Consider the following 14,979-nt stretch of genomic DNA (forward strand, 5'->3'; position numbering starts at 1 on the left):
AAAGTTTCATCCCACCAAAATTTGTAAAGGTGAGAGGCCATTTGTTTACAAAGATGCTTAGGAACAAGGAAAACTCTCATTTGAAATAGAGGAATAGCTTGGCCAATATGTTTAATTAGAGTTGTTCTAACAGCTTGAGACAAGAATTTATGAAAACAGACTAAAATTCTGGCATCAACAGCTTGGAAAATATCCATATGTGTCTGAAATTCCATACAGTTGCTATGTTCATCTTTATACACAGTGATTTTCTTCTTTTTGTTTGTTTTGGTTGCCCCTCCTTACTTTTAATCCTTGCTCTACCGACTGTGTGCAATTAATAGTAAAATAGGCGGTTCATTACTAATTGTCTCAGTCTATCAACATTGACTTTGATGCATAGAAATGTCCTGTACACGACAACAAGAAATTTAATAGTGAGACATATGTATAAACCTTGAAGAGGGTAAACTGTTTAAAAAAAAATATGAACAGTGATAAAAGAAACTACTCCAAACCACTACTCACAGCAAAATCTATCCTTTTAATTTACAACAACTGAACTTTTAGTTCCAAACATGTTGGTATAATAAGCTAAAAGCCATTAATTTTTCAGTATAAGCTTCTATGAATAAGTTGCACATTAATTTTTCAAACTCTGTTTTTTCTTTTTTTTTTTATTGGAAAAATTTAAGGAAAAAGCATCTTAAGAAACCATTACAACTTCATCAGCACCATTGCAGGGATCATTACAGAGATAGTGTATGCAACAGAAATTACAAGGATAATATGAGCAACAACACTTACATATCTGATGTAAGAAACTTGAGCAGACTTGACTAATATGGACACTAACAATTCTAGAGACATAGCAAAGAGAATCACCCAATAATACAACTAATTGAATCCTTTCCTTGTGAAGTGTAGATGGTATTATTTGGAAAGAACTAATTTCTTCCAAATCAATTAACAATTTTGCACAAGATAAAATTGTTAGGATCCAAAAAAAGATCCATCCATCTCTCAGGGTTTTGGGTGTCCGGAGATGAACAACCACACATAACACTCCTTTCCAGGACACGAACAGGAGAGGCAGGATCATACAATGTGTTAATGATCCACTTTTTTGTAACAAAGTAACTAAAAGGAACCCAATACATGGGTATTGATTACTGATAGATCTTGCTACTTCGTCTCTTTGAATCAGATGTTATGTTGATTGATCTTGATTCTTGGCGTTGAGTATGTGATTATTGCTGTTGTTTCTATGATTCTTCTTGTTGATTTTGTGATTGTTGTTGCTGTTGTAGTTGAAACTCTTGGGATTGCTGCTGCTACTTTTGAAACAAGTGATTATGTTGCTGCTATTGGTCCTGGTTTAAGGGATGCTGAAGAAGTATTGAAAACATAAATTTTCCTCCGCAAAGAGAGAAAACCCATCAATCCTAATAACCAATATACACGAACCAGAGAAGAACTATACCGATCTAAAACTTAAAGGATGAAAACCCAACTAGATTTCTCAAAACAATCAGTCAGATTTAAACCAAAAACTAACCTGAAAAGATGAAATCAAAACAGTAAAGATGAAGAGGCAAAGGGAGAAGATGGTTTGAGCTTCTCTTGGACCAAGATCTGAGCAAGAGAAGACTTTTTTTTTCAAACTCTGTTCAAAATTGGGGTTCAGTATTTTATTGATTAGTATTGTTGTTTTCTTTTAGTCTTTTAAACTCTTGTACATTTTTCTTTCTTGTTTTCTCTTAAAAAAAAAAAAAAAAAACACTAAAAGCCCTCCATTTTCATGAAATAAAAAATTCATTGATCAACTGGTTAGTCTATCTATTGTACTAACTTGTACTACCGCATCTAAAACAGGCCACACTCAAGATTTTGTGAAGGAATCTGATCATGCCCCCCTCCCCCTGTATTGTACGCATGTATCAACCAAAGTGAAATACTTGGATATATTAATGTATCAGTATTCATATTTGTTTATTCCCATTTGAGTTTCTTATATTAGTACCAAATCCATAATAAGAACTTCTTAATACATCAAAACTAAGAACAAGATCTTCTACAAACATAAAAAAACAAGGCCTGCTTTGATACCACTGTATATATTATTCCACGTGCAAGATATCGTATCAAACAGTGAGTAGTACATATGCATAATGCACACGAAATGGTCCTACTCCTACAACTATAATGTGAAAGCAAACTGTGGGTTTCCATTTGTATATTAAATGTACAGTTCATTCAAACTTAACTTGAGCCATCAGTCTAAACTTTATAAAAGAAAGATCCCAAATTATCTAAAGCCATTACAGATCTTCATCTTCTAACCCTAACAAACATATATTCTCTTATTAAGATCATCTAATAATAAGAGACTATGAATTATAGAGATTTATGCCCTTTACAACGAAGCAATGAGATCTCAAGATCTTGTGAACAACAACAACAACAAAATGATACAACGAATCAAGAGCATATTGTCCCCAAAATTCAACCTTTTAGCATTGATAATTTTAACCCTATCTTTAATATGGACCACCCTGCTAGCAACTCATCAGCTAATAATACGCCCAAGAAAAATGATCGAAGTCAAAGAGCTGATGAAACTAAGAAGAAAATGGTTGTAAGAAGAGATGTTGAGAGGCAAAGAAGGCAAGAAATGACGAATCTTTATGCGTTGCTTCGATCGCTTCTACCTCTTGAATATATCAAGGTATAACATGCAAATAATTCTGTGTATTTTGTTTATTTTTGTGTAAGAATAATTTTGGGTTCTTTTGTGTGTGTTTTGCTTGATAACTAGGTTCAAAGATTTATGTGTTTGTCATTGGGTTGGTTTTTCAGGGAAAGAGATCAATATCTGACCATATGAATGAAGCAACTAAGTACATAATTAATTTACAAAAAATGATTGAAGAAATGAAAGATAAGAGAGATGGACTGAACAGATTATCTATCAACAATTCCAAATCTATGTCTGTTATTGCTAGAGTAATAAACAGCTTTTCACAGCCGGATTTTGTTACGGTGCGGCCGTGTGTTTCAGGTTTGGAAGTTGTAATTAGTAGTGATGGGTTATTACTTCCGCTTTCAAGAGTTCTTCGAGTACTACTCGAAGATGGAGTACTTACAGTTGTTGGTTGTGTTACAACTAGGGTAAATGAGAAATCACTACACACAATTCAGATTAAGGTACACCGATATCATTAAACCAATCGAAATTTAGGTTTTCGTTTATAAATATTGCAGTTTTAATATGCATTTAGCTAAAGCAACTACTTAGTTATCATTATCCTCTCTAATGATTTGTACACATGCTGCAGGTAAGCGATCTTACACGAATCAATACAACTGAACTGCAACAAAAGCTTATTGATTTGGTTTAGTATTCAAGAGTCGGTGGACGGGACTGCTTCATCATACGCTCAAGTACTCGAAGCTTATATTTACTGATTTTCTCCTTCTATTAAACATGATACGACGATAGCACTGTAAAAATGACCTTAGAGTATATAAGTGGTTTGTGTCATCTTCTTGAGTTTGTCTAGCTCCTTTGATATCGAGTTGATTGAGTACTAATTAAGGTCTCGTATATACCTAGGTAGCAACATAAGCATGTCTTTTCCATTATATGTTGATCCTTTTATTTGGTAGCTTCTATAATGCCTGGGTTCGTCTATCGTGCAAATTATTAGTCTCGGCATATGCTTTATGATCTGGTGTATATATTACACTATACTGTGTTGTGTGCTAAAACATATTTTCTATACTGAAACAACAAGTAGTCTTGTCTGCTGGTTTCAAAGGATTTAGTTGGTGACACAATAATACAATCATCGTGAGATGCCTAGGCCCTGAAGTCAAAACTGCAGGTTTGTATCTTTCACGGACTAAGAGGAAGCTATACTTATAGGTATTGATAAGATATACTTAAGATAGGAAAAAAGAAGATTTTTGCTAGAAGTCACATATTTAGATTCAGTGGTGTAGTGCATTTCTGTATTTAGTAGATAGCAGTTATGATCTTAAGGCTAATACACCGACAATCCATGATGGATTGCTAAATAGCCTCAATTTATTTCTCCTTGTGCACATGTCTGAAACCAGCAAGCTACACTATTTTGCTTTTAGTTAGAGTGGTAATTAAAATCGCTGGGTGTTGAGCATTTTCATCGTGTACCACTGTATAGTAATATAAAGTCTAACTAACGCGCCGTGCGAGTGGTTAGGCATTTTGTACATGTCTTGAAGTGGCATAATAAGAAGACCTCATCATGTGATAAGTGGTGAATACTTGAAGATGGTGTACTAAAGCTCCGTCGGAAGTAATTAACGTTGTTTGTTTGTGAAGATCTACTGAAGAAACCGAAGGCAGTCACGGCTCCCAGTCTGGAACGTCTGGCAGAGTGCTTGGCCTTTTGTACTAGAAGCAACACGTGAGCTTCTATTCCGTACGATTTGTGGGCTGGTGGAGGCAACAAAATGAATGGATTTGACCATGTACTCAACTGGATCGAGGCAGCTTATTACCACAATATCAAGTTGGATCGAATCACATTCTGTCACCAACTAAAAGATTGAGCCGCTTCAATGTGAATTTCAGTTGGTTACAAAGAGAGTTCTTTATATATTACAAAAACCATGCAGGCATTTTCTTACTGGCTTCACTAGTAAGACCATGCGAGAATATTTGTCACGAGGTGTCTTCTCTGGAGCATATGAAACATGAGAAAAAACTGAATAACTGATATCTGAGAACAAGGTTCTGTTCAGCTGGAAAGAATTATTATGGCTAGGCTCTGTAGCTAAAATTCATAAGGATTCCTATAAGGAATGAGGCAATACAGGTCCACTATCTATTACTTGTCACAAACCCTCCTGCAATATGGTCTCCTCTTCCTGGTCTGGTGAAAATCGATGTTGATAGCTGAAGCCTAAAGCTCGTGAACATTTGTTTAGGAGTAGAGCTGGATATCAAGATAAACGCATAAGTGAAAATTTACAGGCCAATCAATTCGCAGGTGATGCTTGGTAAACCCAAAAACCACTGTGAAAAATTGCCAGAAGCTCAGAAAAATAGGCAAAGCTCACTGCAAATTTTTTCAGAAATTTCAGTTGTAGAAATGCGGATTGTCACAACTGCAAGTTTCTGCAGCATACCAATCATGGCCATTATCTCCTTGGTGTCAAGAATCTGAAGCTGGTTCATTTTGGCTCATCAAGCTTTAGGTTGCGTTCATCATGTAAGTCACCTTGCCTAAGGTGGACCGGATTGCAAGACAAGGTCCTACCAAAAGGCAAAGTGATAAAACTTGATATAGATATGGGTTATTTATGAATAGTTATTCCACTCACCCAGTCAGTTCCAGCGAGATAGATGAACTCTTAACCATGCAAATAATAATATATTAATTGCGATGCCTATACCAGTATATCTGTATATATCTTGATCTTCTTGTGTTTTAGACTTGTAGTTAGGATCCTGACTTGATATCATGTTGGGTAGTATGTCCCAACCTAGCTAGCTTAAAGATCCTGGACGCAACATATTAGGTTTAACTTGATTTGATGTTACTTTCTTATGGGACATTATTTTAAGAAAAAATGGAAAGTAAAGTGCAAGGGTAAAGTATCCTCCTTATCCCAGGGAAGGATTAGGAAGTGGTCAGTCCCTGACTCCCTAATCATCAAAATTCAAAGATCAGGGCATATAATCCCATAGAGATCTCAAGACTGATACAGTTGGTAGACTTAGAACATGATATTTGGAGGAATGACTTCCACACTTAAACAGTGGAGATTGATGATTTATTTATACTCAAAGATATTCAAAGATTGTTACAGATTTGTTTCAGAGTTTAACAAACTTAAAAGACTTATCATGCCGTAAACATAGGATAGAAACTTTGGCTAATAATTAGGTCAGACGACTGACTCTGTTGAGAGTCTTTGGGACCGATATCTTTGGTATTCTTAACATTCCCCCTCAAGTTGTACTGGAGCTGGCGAATGTGCAACTTGCTTCTAATGTACTGGAACCGCGGTGAAGATAGCCCTTTTGTATGAGAAAATTGGCGTTCCTCTTCAAATTCATAGTGTGAGATAGACAAAATACCTCTTCAAATGGTAGTGTGAGATAGTCGAAATACCTCTTCAATTGGTAGTATTGATCTGTGTTGGTTAACAAATATAATTGGTAATGGTAATGTTTTGTTTAGAACTGGAAGTTGAAAGATATTGAAATTTGTTTAGAACTGGTTCTTAAGAATGTTTTTAGTACCGGATCTAAAGTGTTGATACATCAAACAAAAACTCTGTCCAGTTGCCTTGCTACTAGCAGAGACATTCAAACAAGCTTTCTTAGCAGCAAATGATGTTAATGGTGGTGGTGAATGGTTATGATCTGGTGATAGAGATTTGTGTTGCAGGTAAAATGGATGGATGATGTGAGTAATGTAGGTGATGGAACTGGGGATATGGGTGAAAACAAACACCCTAAAGATGATGCAGAGTGCAAAACTCTCTGAAGTTTTTTTTCTTTTTTTTTTTTTGAAGCATCTCTAAAGTATTTTGACAACAGAGGTATATTATTCAGTTCTCACTGTTTGATTTGATTGACTTCAAATCTCTACCCCAAATTCAAAATCCTACCCAAACCAAATTATCTTATTCTACTCAAACACTAAAACATGTCCAAATCCTTACCATTCACCAGCAAATAAAACGGCAAGAGCAACCCCTTCAGCTGATTATCCAGAGAGATCTTGTCACAATCCTTGACGAACAGTGGAAACCATTTTTCACAAACCTTCGCGCATATCTAGTGGAAGAAATTATTTGATTCTAAAAAGAAAAGTGATTTTAAACAGACAAGAAGTTATAGATATGATGCACTTGACCTCTTTTCTAGAGAAAAAATGGGTATTAAAGATTATCGGGTTGCTTGTTTTTGATGTTTTTTTTTTTGATTATTATTTTTTGTTGGTCAAGATAACAAAGAATTTGAATATGGGAAAGACTGATTCAAACTTCAAACCAGGAGATAAATTGGTTTCTTCTCGACCAGAAGAAGCTTGTTCAAATACAGATGCAACTCTTAAAACGAAAAGATAAAATATTAAGATGGGTCTGGGTTTAAGAAAAAAGGGGATCTGAGGGTTTAGGTGATGGTATTAAAGTGGTTGTGGTGATCAAAGAAATTGAAACTAAAATGTGAAGATCACAGCCGAAGAGTGAGGATCGAACCCTCCTGATACCAATTTAGAACATGATATTTGGAGGAATGACTTCCACACTTAAACAGTGGAGATTGATGATTTATTTATACTCAAAGATATTCAAAGATTGCTACAGATTTGTTTCAGAGTTTAACAAACTTAAAAGACTTATCATGCCGTAAACATAGGCTAGAAACTTTGGCTAATAATTAGGTCAGACGACTGACTCTGTTGAGAGTCTTTGGGACCGATATCTTTGGTATTCTTAACAGGTAGTTTGGTACAACTTCTTTTCCTCTTCTTGCAAGTTGCACGTATTTATATTAGAACCAGAGATCTGCAATATCTACAAGTAAGTAATTTAAGGGGTAGGTATTCCTTTTAGAGGACATCTATCTGGTATACAATTATTCAAGGTTCATGGGGCACATGCATATAAACTGACTATTGGATTGCTTTACTGATCTTCATATATATCATCTGAAATCATAATGCTCAGTTCAAATAATATGTTTCGTAAATTGGACTCGTCGGAAGTTTCACTTACCAATGGAAGGATTTGGGTGATCTTGTGAATCTTGTGATATGATTTGGCTTGCAAGGATGATTCTGATGAATCTTTTCTTTTAATAAGAAAACCAAGGGCTTACCCTAGGATAACAAGGATCATATTGCCAGTTCGACGCTGCACTAAACCTAAACACTACAATAAATAATTTCAAGAGTGCTGCTGTCCTTATGAAAGCCCATCCCGTTGTTGCTATTGCAGTTTATCATGGTAACCAACTATCATTTCAGTTTCAAAATTTCGCGCGCCGAATAAATCCCCAATTCAAGGAGTGCAGTTATCGACATAAACGGTGATAACGTGAGATTTACACCATTAGGTGATGATTGGCCCTAGCTGCTTCTCCCCCACTCCCCACTAATATAAATATATAGTGGGGTGGAATGAGATGGTTTGCTATCCAATGTATTTAGCCTTAAAACATGATTATGGGGTTTAGGACCCATGTTATTCTCTTTGGGGTATTTTATACACTTCTTTGCAAGATTGTGGTCTAGTTCAAATGAACCGTAAATGCTGTTTGCACCTAAATAAATATGAGTCCAAATCTGTTGACATTCCTCTCACGAGTGTATATTTCACATATTTTTCTGATTGGTTGATTATTTAATTGATGGTCCCATTACCTTTCATGTTTAGAATCACAATCCTCGTTACATAACTCCCTAAATTAAATTAAGAGTAGAGATTAAAATGTGAAATATACACTCGTCAAGGAGTGTGCACGAATTCACACTCAACAAATATAGAAACAGAAATTCTTGACATACCGCCAATTTGGAGAATATTAAAACAATTCTCTCACAGGTGGGACCCACAGAACTGACCCCCTGGGAGTTCCCAATTCAGGGGCCCACTCGTTTGTGTCTTGGTTGTTTTAAAGTTGTTTGTTCATGCGGTACGCCTATAACCGGTGATATAGAAAAACAAATGATCAGCAGAAAAAGACACAAAATGGATTGAGGGAGGGCAGTCGGCCAGAGAACTGTGTCCTTGGGAAAACAGCAACCCCCATGATGATGTTAGCACTGCACGCTTAAACTTTCATTTAATTGACATGTATTGGGTTCGTAAACAGCCGATTTCTCATTCTTCGACAATCGATCATTGATTTTAGAGTTTAGACATTGTAGGGAAAGTATTCCACGAGAGGATCGCAATGGCGTTATGACTGTTGTCTTACCACAAATTGGATCCCGCCTGCTTAAAGAAAAAACAGAAAATGGGCGAATTGGCCAAAAATGTACTTTTCCTGGTTCAGATGGACGGGTAAACTTTACGCCCGGATGAAATGGACAGGAGATATATGTATTTGAAACAGACACAAATATCCTTTCTCCATTACATTTTCATTGACTCTTTCCTTTTCTCTCCATCGTCTCTCTTTCTCTTCCTTCTGTGTTTCTCCATCACAACTACTGAAACCGGTTCCTTCTCCTTCTACTTACCAACAACGAAATAAACAATATCATCGTCGTTGTAGACATCATCAATTCTAGTATTATCAGTCTTTGTAGTTGAAATTGAAGACACCATTGTTGAAATTGGTTTCTCCGCCATTTGCAAAACACCGACACCAACTCCAGTATGAAAAACTTAAAGCCTAATTAGGTATTGAATCGATCGATTTCATGAAATCTCTAGTATAACTCGTACGTTTTCCAAACCCTAATTTTGTTTTGATTTTATTTTCAGAATTGCATGATTGATTTGTTGAATTGGTTGAATTTTTATTTTCATTTAATTGGTTTTAGTTGGTGGTTGTAATGAAATTAATGGTTATAAATATTTGATGAAAATGGTTTGCATTTGGTTATATGTGTTGTATGAGCAAAAAAATCACAAGCAAAAGCTAATTCTCCATTATCGTGCTCAGCAGGTGTTTGTAAGAATTTAGAAATAAAGTAGAAGGTGAAACTGGTTTCATCCAATAAAAATTATTTTTGTTAGAGCGTGTGCTTGTGGATATGTTTTTGTGTCATAATATGCAGAATGAAACTGGTTTCACCCTGACCATAAATCTGTTTTTTTTCTTCAGAATATGAAGAATGAAACCCGTTTCACCCTGGCCAATATCTGTTGTTTTTTTTCTTCAGAATATGAAGAATGAAACCAGTTTCACTCTTGACAAAAATATGTTTTTTTTTTCTTCAGAATATGAAGAATGAAACCAGTTTCACCCTGGCCAACAATCTTATTTTTTTTTCAGAATCTGAAGGATGAAACCAGTTTTACCTTGGCAAAAAATCCGTTGATGGTAAAACTTGTTTGTAGCGTGTTTGGAAAAATGCTCGAGTGAGTTTTATGGCATATGATATATATAGCATCTGTACAGCTAAATGCAACACATATAACATCTTCACAGCTAGGTTATGCATATATCAAATAAGCCTAGCAAGTAGCAACTTTTCTTGGACTTGTCATGTGACCGAGTTTCCATGGTCTTGGAATGTAATGAAATATTATAGTGTATGTTGATGCAGAAGCATAACCCCATATTATGTGCTTATTTGCTTCTGCATTATGTAGTCGGGTAATGCGATTCTTATAACATCTCCTAAGCTGACACGCACAAACTGGTTTTCACATAGTGATAACATAGGATGTAACTAGTTTTCATCCAGTGATATCATAAGATGTAACTGATTTTCATCTAGCTTTAATATATGATGTAAGTGGTTTTTATAAAGCTTTAAAAAAGATGGTAACTAGTTTCTATATAAATTGTTGCAGATTGCAAAAGCAAGAAGAATGCTAAAGTAAGAGCCAAGAATAGGCATGATGTGAACATGGACGGTGAATCAAGCATAAGGAGTATGCATGATGTCAATGTGGTTGGAAAAATAGATGAAAAAAGTTGGAGAAAAAAGAAACTAAATGAAGTTTATAACATATGCTATTGATGTAATTTAAACTTAAGTTTTTTGTTTGTAAAACTTTCTTTGCATATAATAATGAATGCATGTATTATAATTGTAAATCAATTAAATATGCAATATTTTTACTTAAACTAGCCTATACTTCGAGTTGTCATTAATTTCACATAATCTTGTCTCAGAATATTCAGAATGAAACCAGGTACATTTGCAGAATATACATGATGATACTGGTTTCATCCTGGCAAAAATGTTTTTGTGACTTTGTGCAGGATGGATATGTTTTTTTTCCTTTAGAATATGAAGGATGAAACCAGTTTCACCCTGGCCAAAAATTTTATTTTCCAGAATATGCAGGATGAAAATAGTTTTATCCAAGTCTAATCTTTGTTATACTCTGAATTTATTCAAGTTTTTATCATAAAAATTGAAAAGAATCTACGTACAATTAAACAACCAACAAAATTCATTAAGTTACACCTTTTTTGAATTTGTCAAAACATATACTAGTTCTAATACTGAAATACATATTAATGTACTCATAAACATTAAGGTTCGTTGAAGCCATACAACAACAGCGTGATCATAAGGAAGCACATCCATATGCCGCCGCTTACAACTTCAGTACAACTTTTCAATAATAACAACATTCAAACCATATTTTCATTTCACGTTCAATCATCATCTGCACCACTGACGGATCCATCACTGGGCTAAAGGGGGCTATAACCCGGGGGAGATTGATATAAATTTTATTTTTAGGGTGAGTAATCTGTATGTTATGAGAATCCAGCCCATTCACTAGCCCTACCTTATAAATGATCTTGGGTCCGTCCCTGATCTGCACCTCAACCTAGTTTCTCCATCAAGCACAAACATATACATTTATTGGATGGCACTACGGGAAAAATCATCATTGACGACACAAGATAAGAGTTGCAGTACCCCTACGACAACTCCATTTCATGCATTGTGGAACGGGGATATTGTAGAAAGTCCAAGTTTTTCTACAATGGATGACAAGTGTTGTAAAGGGTGATGTGATTCATGGTTCGACAATAGTTTGTCAATGTTGTGATTCTCTTTCGATTTTTTTTGATAACCTAACACAACTCTTGCTTGTATTGTAGAACAATCGTGGACAACATAAGTAGCATATCGTAGAAACATATACAACAACAATTACCAGTATTATGAATAATATTTGCACAACACTTGTATGAATTTTCGAACTATCTTGGACAACACAAACTTATGTTGTAAAGTAAATGAAAACCTTTTCACAATATCTGGCTTGTATAGTTGAAAACTGAAAGACAACATCTATTAATATTGTGTATACTAGTGTCACTACACTTGCTAGAGTTGTAGAACATTCTGTCACAACCTTTGTCTTGTGTAGTCATAATATCTAACACAAAATCCCTAGAGGTTGTAATATTTGAAGTAACAACATTTGTTAGAAGTTGTGTGCATAAAACTATTTTGAAAAAAAAAAAGATCATAGCTGAAATGGAATTTCAGAAAATAATTCACTTTCACATTAACCTACCATTGTAATACATTTACATTCATTCAAGTTAACCTGCCAGTGTTAAACACACGTTCAAAAAATGGCAGTGATATAGATGTTTGGTTTCAAACCTCAGAAACCTCTCCTCAAATACATGTCCATCAGAAGTTTCAAGACTATCCCTCTCACTTCATGTTTAATTGAATCAAAATACCTAATCAGATTTTTGCATTAAAACAATAAGATCCTTGGAATCACTCTCATCAGAGCTATCATCACTGGGCTCTTCTTTCTTTTTGGATGCAGGTGCAGGGATTTCTTTGCTACGACAGCCTCGGCAGGGCTTTCTTTGATGCCCAGATGTAGCAGCGTTTGTCCTCCGGGGAAAGCGCTGGTTCTGGGGAAAGTTTTTCAAGTTTTCTGCAAAAGGAACATAGGAGAATGATCTTAGTGAAACGCCAAATCAAATGACACCATATTTTCACTATCTCGAGGACAGACCAATACAATTATAGTTCTGATCTTTCCAAGTCAACTAGTAGATTAACCCTAATAAATCTAGAATCTGTTATTGGATAGACTTTAAATCAATGACCCAGACAAAATAAAGATAAACATCACTACAAAGAAGAAAAACTAGATACATAAATGTAAGGAAAGCATAACAGACCTGAAGAGCGCGGAAAACATTATCAAACTCAGGATCAAATTAGGCTTCTCCTTCACAGTGACAAGCACAAGGACAATGCGACAAGATTGGTCTTCAGGGTTGATTATAGGCAACGCAAGAGATCCACGAACTTCATGATCAATCGCTCCAGCTAAAAATTAGAACAAGACAAGCCACACCCATTAAAGGATTGAACCAAATAAACAAATATATTCCACCAGTTTGAACTAGCTTAATAAACAACAAAAATTCAACAATTTACAATGTAATTATTCACCAAATACACTAGATTATTTTCAGTGTTGCTAATCGCCAAATATATTCTCACAATGCATTCACATAGAACTAGAACACAGGTCAGTGACCACTTCCTTCAGCTCTTACAAGTTTATGTCGGCATGTAGGTAATACATTCACGTAGATTTCACAAGTGGTGGATTGTTTCTTACCATTCTCATCGAACCCGGCTCTTAGAAATGTTTTATTGACAAAGCAATCACCATTCATGTACTGTTATTGCTTAAACTTACTTGTCTTAATCAAAATGTTATTGCACAAGTTACCATGAACCTAAGCTCCAACAACTTCAGATTCAGCCTCTGGTACTGTTTCCTCAGCAGGCCTATCCACCTTCACACCAACATCCTCAGAGTAGTCACCATGAACCTAGAAAATAAAACAATCACCGCATACACATCAGCTTTGCTTTGCAACCTTTGACAGAGAGTTCAGAGTGAGAACTGAAGTTTTAAACTTCAGGTGCATTCCGTAAACTTCTATTTTACTGGATACTTTCAAATAATTATTCAGAAAGCTCTCTACAAGGTTACGAGGCCGTCTATTCTTTCAAAACTTCAAATTTGCTAAACTTCCAGATAATATATATGTGCTAAAAAAAAGTTCGTCGTACGGAAACTTAAACAACCACTCCAAAAATACCATAAATCACGTAAAGATTTAAGTTAAAGCGTCTTCTAAGAAAGCATAAAACAAGAGTGAGATATACCTCCATCAACTTTCCAAGATCAAACTTTAGAGCCTTCAAGATCTTGACCTTCCTAATAAACACATTCTGCAATAGATAAATGCTTGATGTAGCCTTCTCAATCTCCTTTCCAATCATTTCAGGAATGAATTTTGCCACCAACTCTTTAAGATCACACGAGGAGGCCTGGTTTACCATGACTTCAACCATCTTGCGACGAATCTGACAAAACAAAGTACAGATGTTACCTATTTACACAAATGAATAACATGAAAAATATAAGAAAACATTAAAATTGAAATATATAACTCAAGCTGTCGGATCTGGCTAGATTGAGCATTACAGGTTCTCTTGACATGTTTCTCTCGCCTCTTGGTGAATCCAATACAGAACATCCTCAAGGTATCTGCAAATGGTATCTGCAAAAAATTAAAATAGAAGAAAAGACTCAATTTTCTGAAATGCGTAGGAGGCTCAATTTTAAGGACTCCGAAATGGCTATAAATTTTAAATGGACATTCTATATTGAGTCTACTTACTTATCCATCAGCAAACAACTCCAACATTCTATACTTGAGTCTACTTACTTATCTATCAAATCTGGACCAGTAATTCCATCAGGAAACCCTGGAAAGTTCTCGACTTCAGTGGTAGTCATCAACTGTCCACCAGGAAAACCCCCAACTTGATACCCTTCAAACACAACAGGTTTCAAATTGGCACGAGCTGCATAAATCCCAGAAGTATATCCAACTGGACCAGAACCTATAATCACCAAATTTTCCACACCCCCATATGTATCTGTACAACCAAAACAACAACACTTTAACTTATCTCCAAAAATTCAAATTCAATTCGAATTCAGAGATCAAAACAATTAAATAAAAGCACAGTGTTGAGATTACCAGGAGAGACAGGAGATGCTTCTTCTTGTACAGATGCTGCTGCAGAAACTCTGAGCGGAGGAAGAGTAATAAAGGATCGCTGGTGAGTTCGAAATTGGTTAAGTCCAACATGTTTTCTCCTACTGAAGAAGATGATGTTAGGAGTGGGATGAAGAGATGAACATCTCAATCAGCAACAAACCCATCTTTTAAATCCTCCATTTTCATCTCTCCATCTTACTTACATCTCTTGCATCTTCGTCTTGATCCAT

The 14,979-nt window shown here is 35.5% G+C and overlaps 2 protein-coding genes across 2 annotated transcripts; one reads left to right on the top strand and one right to left on the bottom strand.

Moving 5' to 3' along the window:
- The first annotated feature begins 2,170 nt into the window (after positions 1-2,170).
- Positions 2,171-3,657, top strand: LOC113306954 (transcription factor bHLH118-like). Its single transcript, XM_026555872.1, has 3 exons — positions 2,171-2,707; positions 2,839-3,186; positions 3,318-3,657. Exons 1-3 carry the CDS (start codon positions 2,372-2,374, stop codon positions 3,378-3,380), a joined length of 747 nt encoding a protein of 248 aa, XP_026411657.1. The 5' UTR covers positions 2,171-2,371; the 3' UTR covers positions 3,381-3,657.
- Positions 3,658-13,408: 9,751 nt separating this feature from the next.
- On the bottom strand, positions 13,409-14,979 carry LOC113305280 (40S ribosomal protein S3a-like). Its single transcript, XM_026554351.1, has 6 exons — positions 14,953-14,979; positions 14,729-14,807; positions 14,411-14,624; positions 14,143-14,321; positions 13,845-14,050; positions 13,409-13,504 (listed from the first exon to the last, which is right to left on the bottom strand). Exons 1-6 carry the CDS (start codon positions 14,977-14,979, stop codon positions 13,409-13,411), a joined length of 801 nt encoding a protein of 266 aa, XP_026410136.1.

Source organism: Papaver somniferum, chromosome 8 (assembly GCF_003573695.1).
Source record: "Papaver somniferum cultivar HN1 chromosome 8, ASM357369v1, whole genome shotgun sequence".
NCBI classification, from domain to species: Eukaryota; Viridiplantae; Streptophyta; class Magnoliopsida; order Ranunculales; family Papaveraceae; genus Papaver; species Papaver somniferum.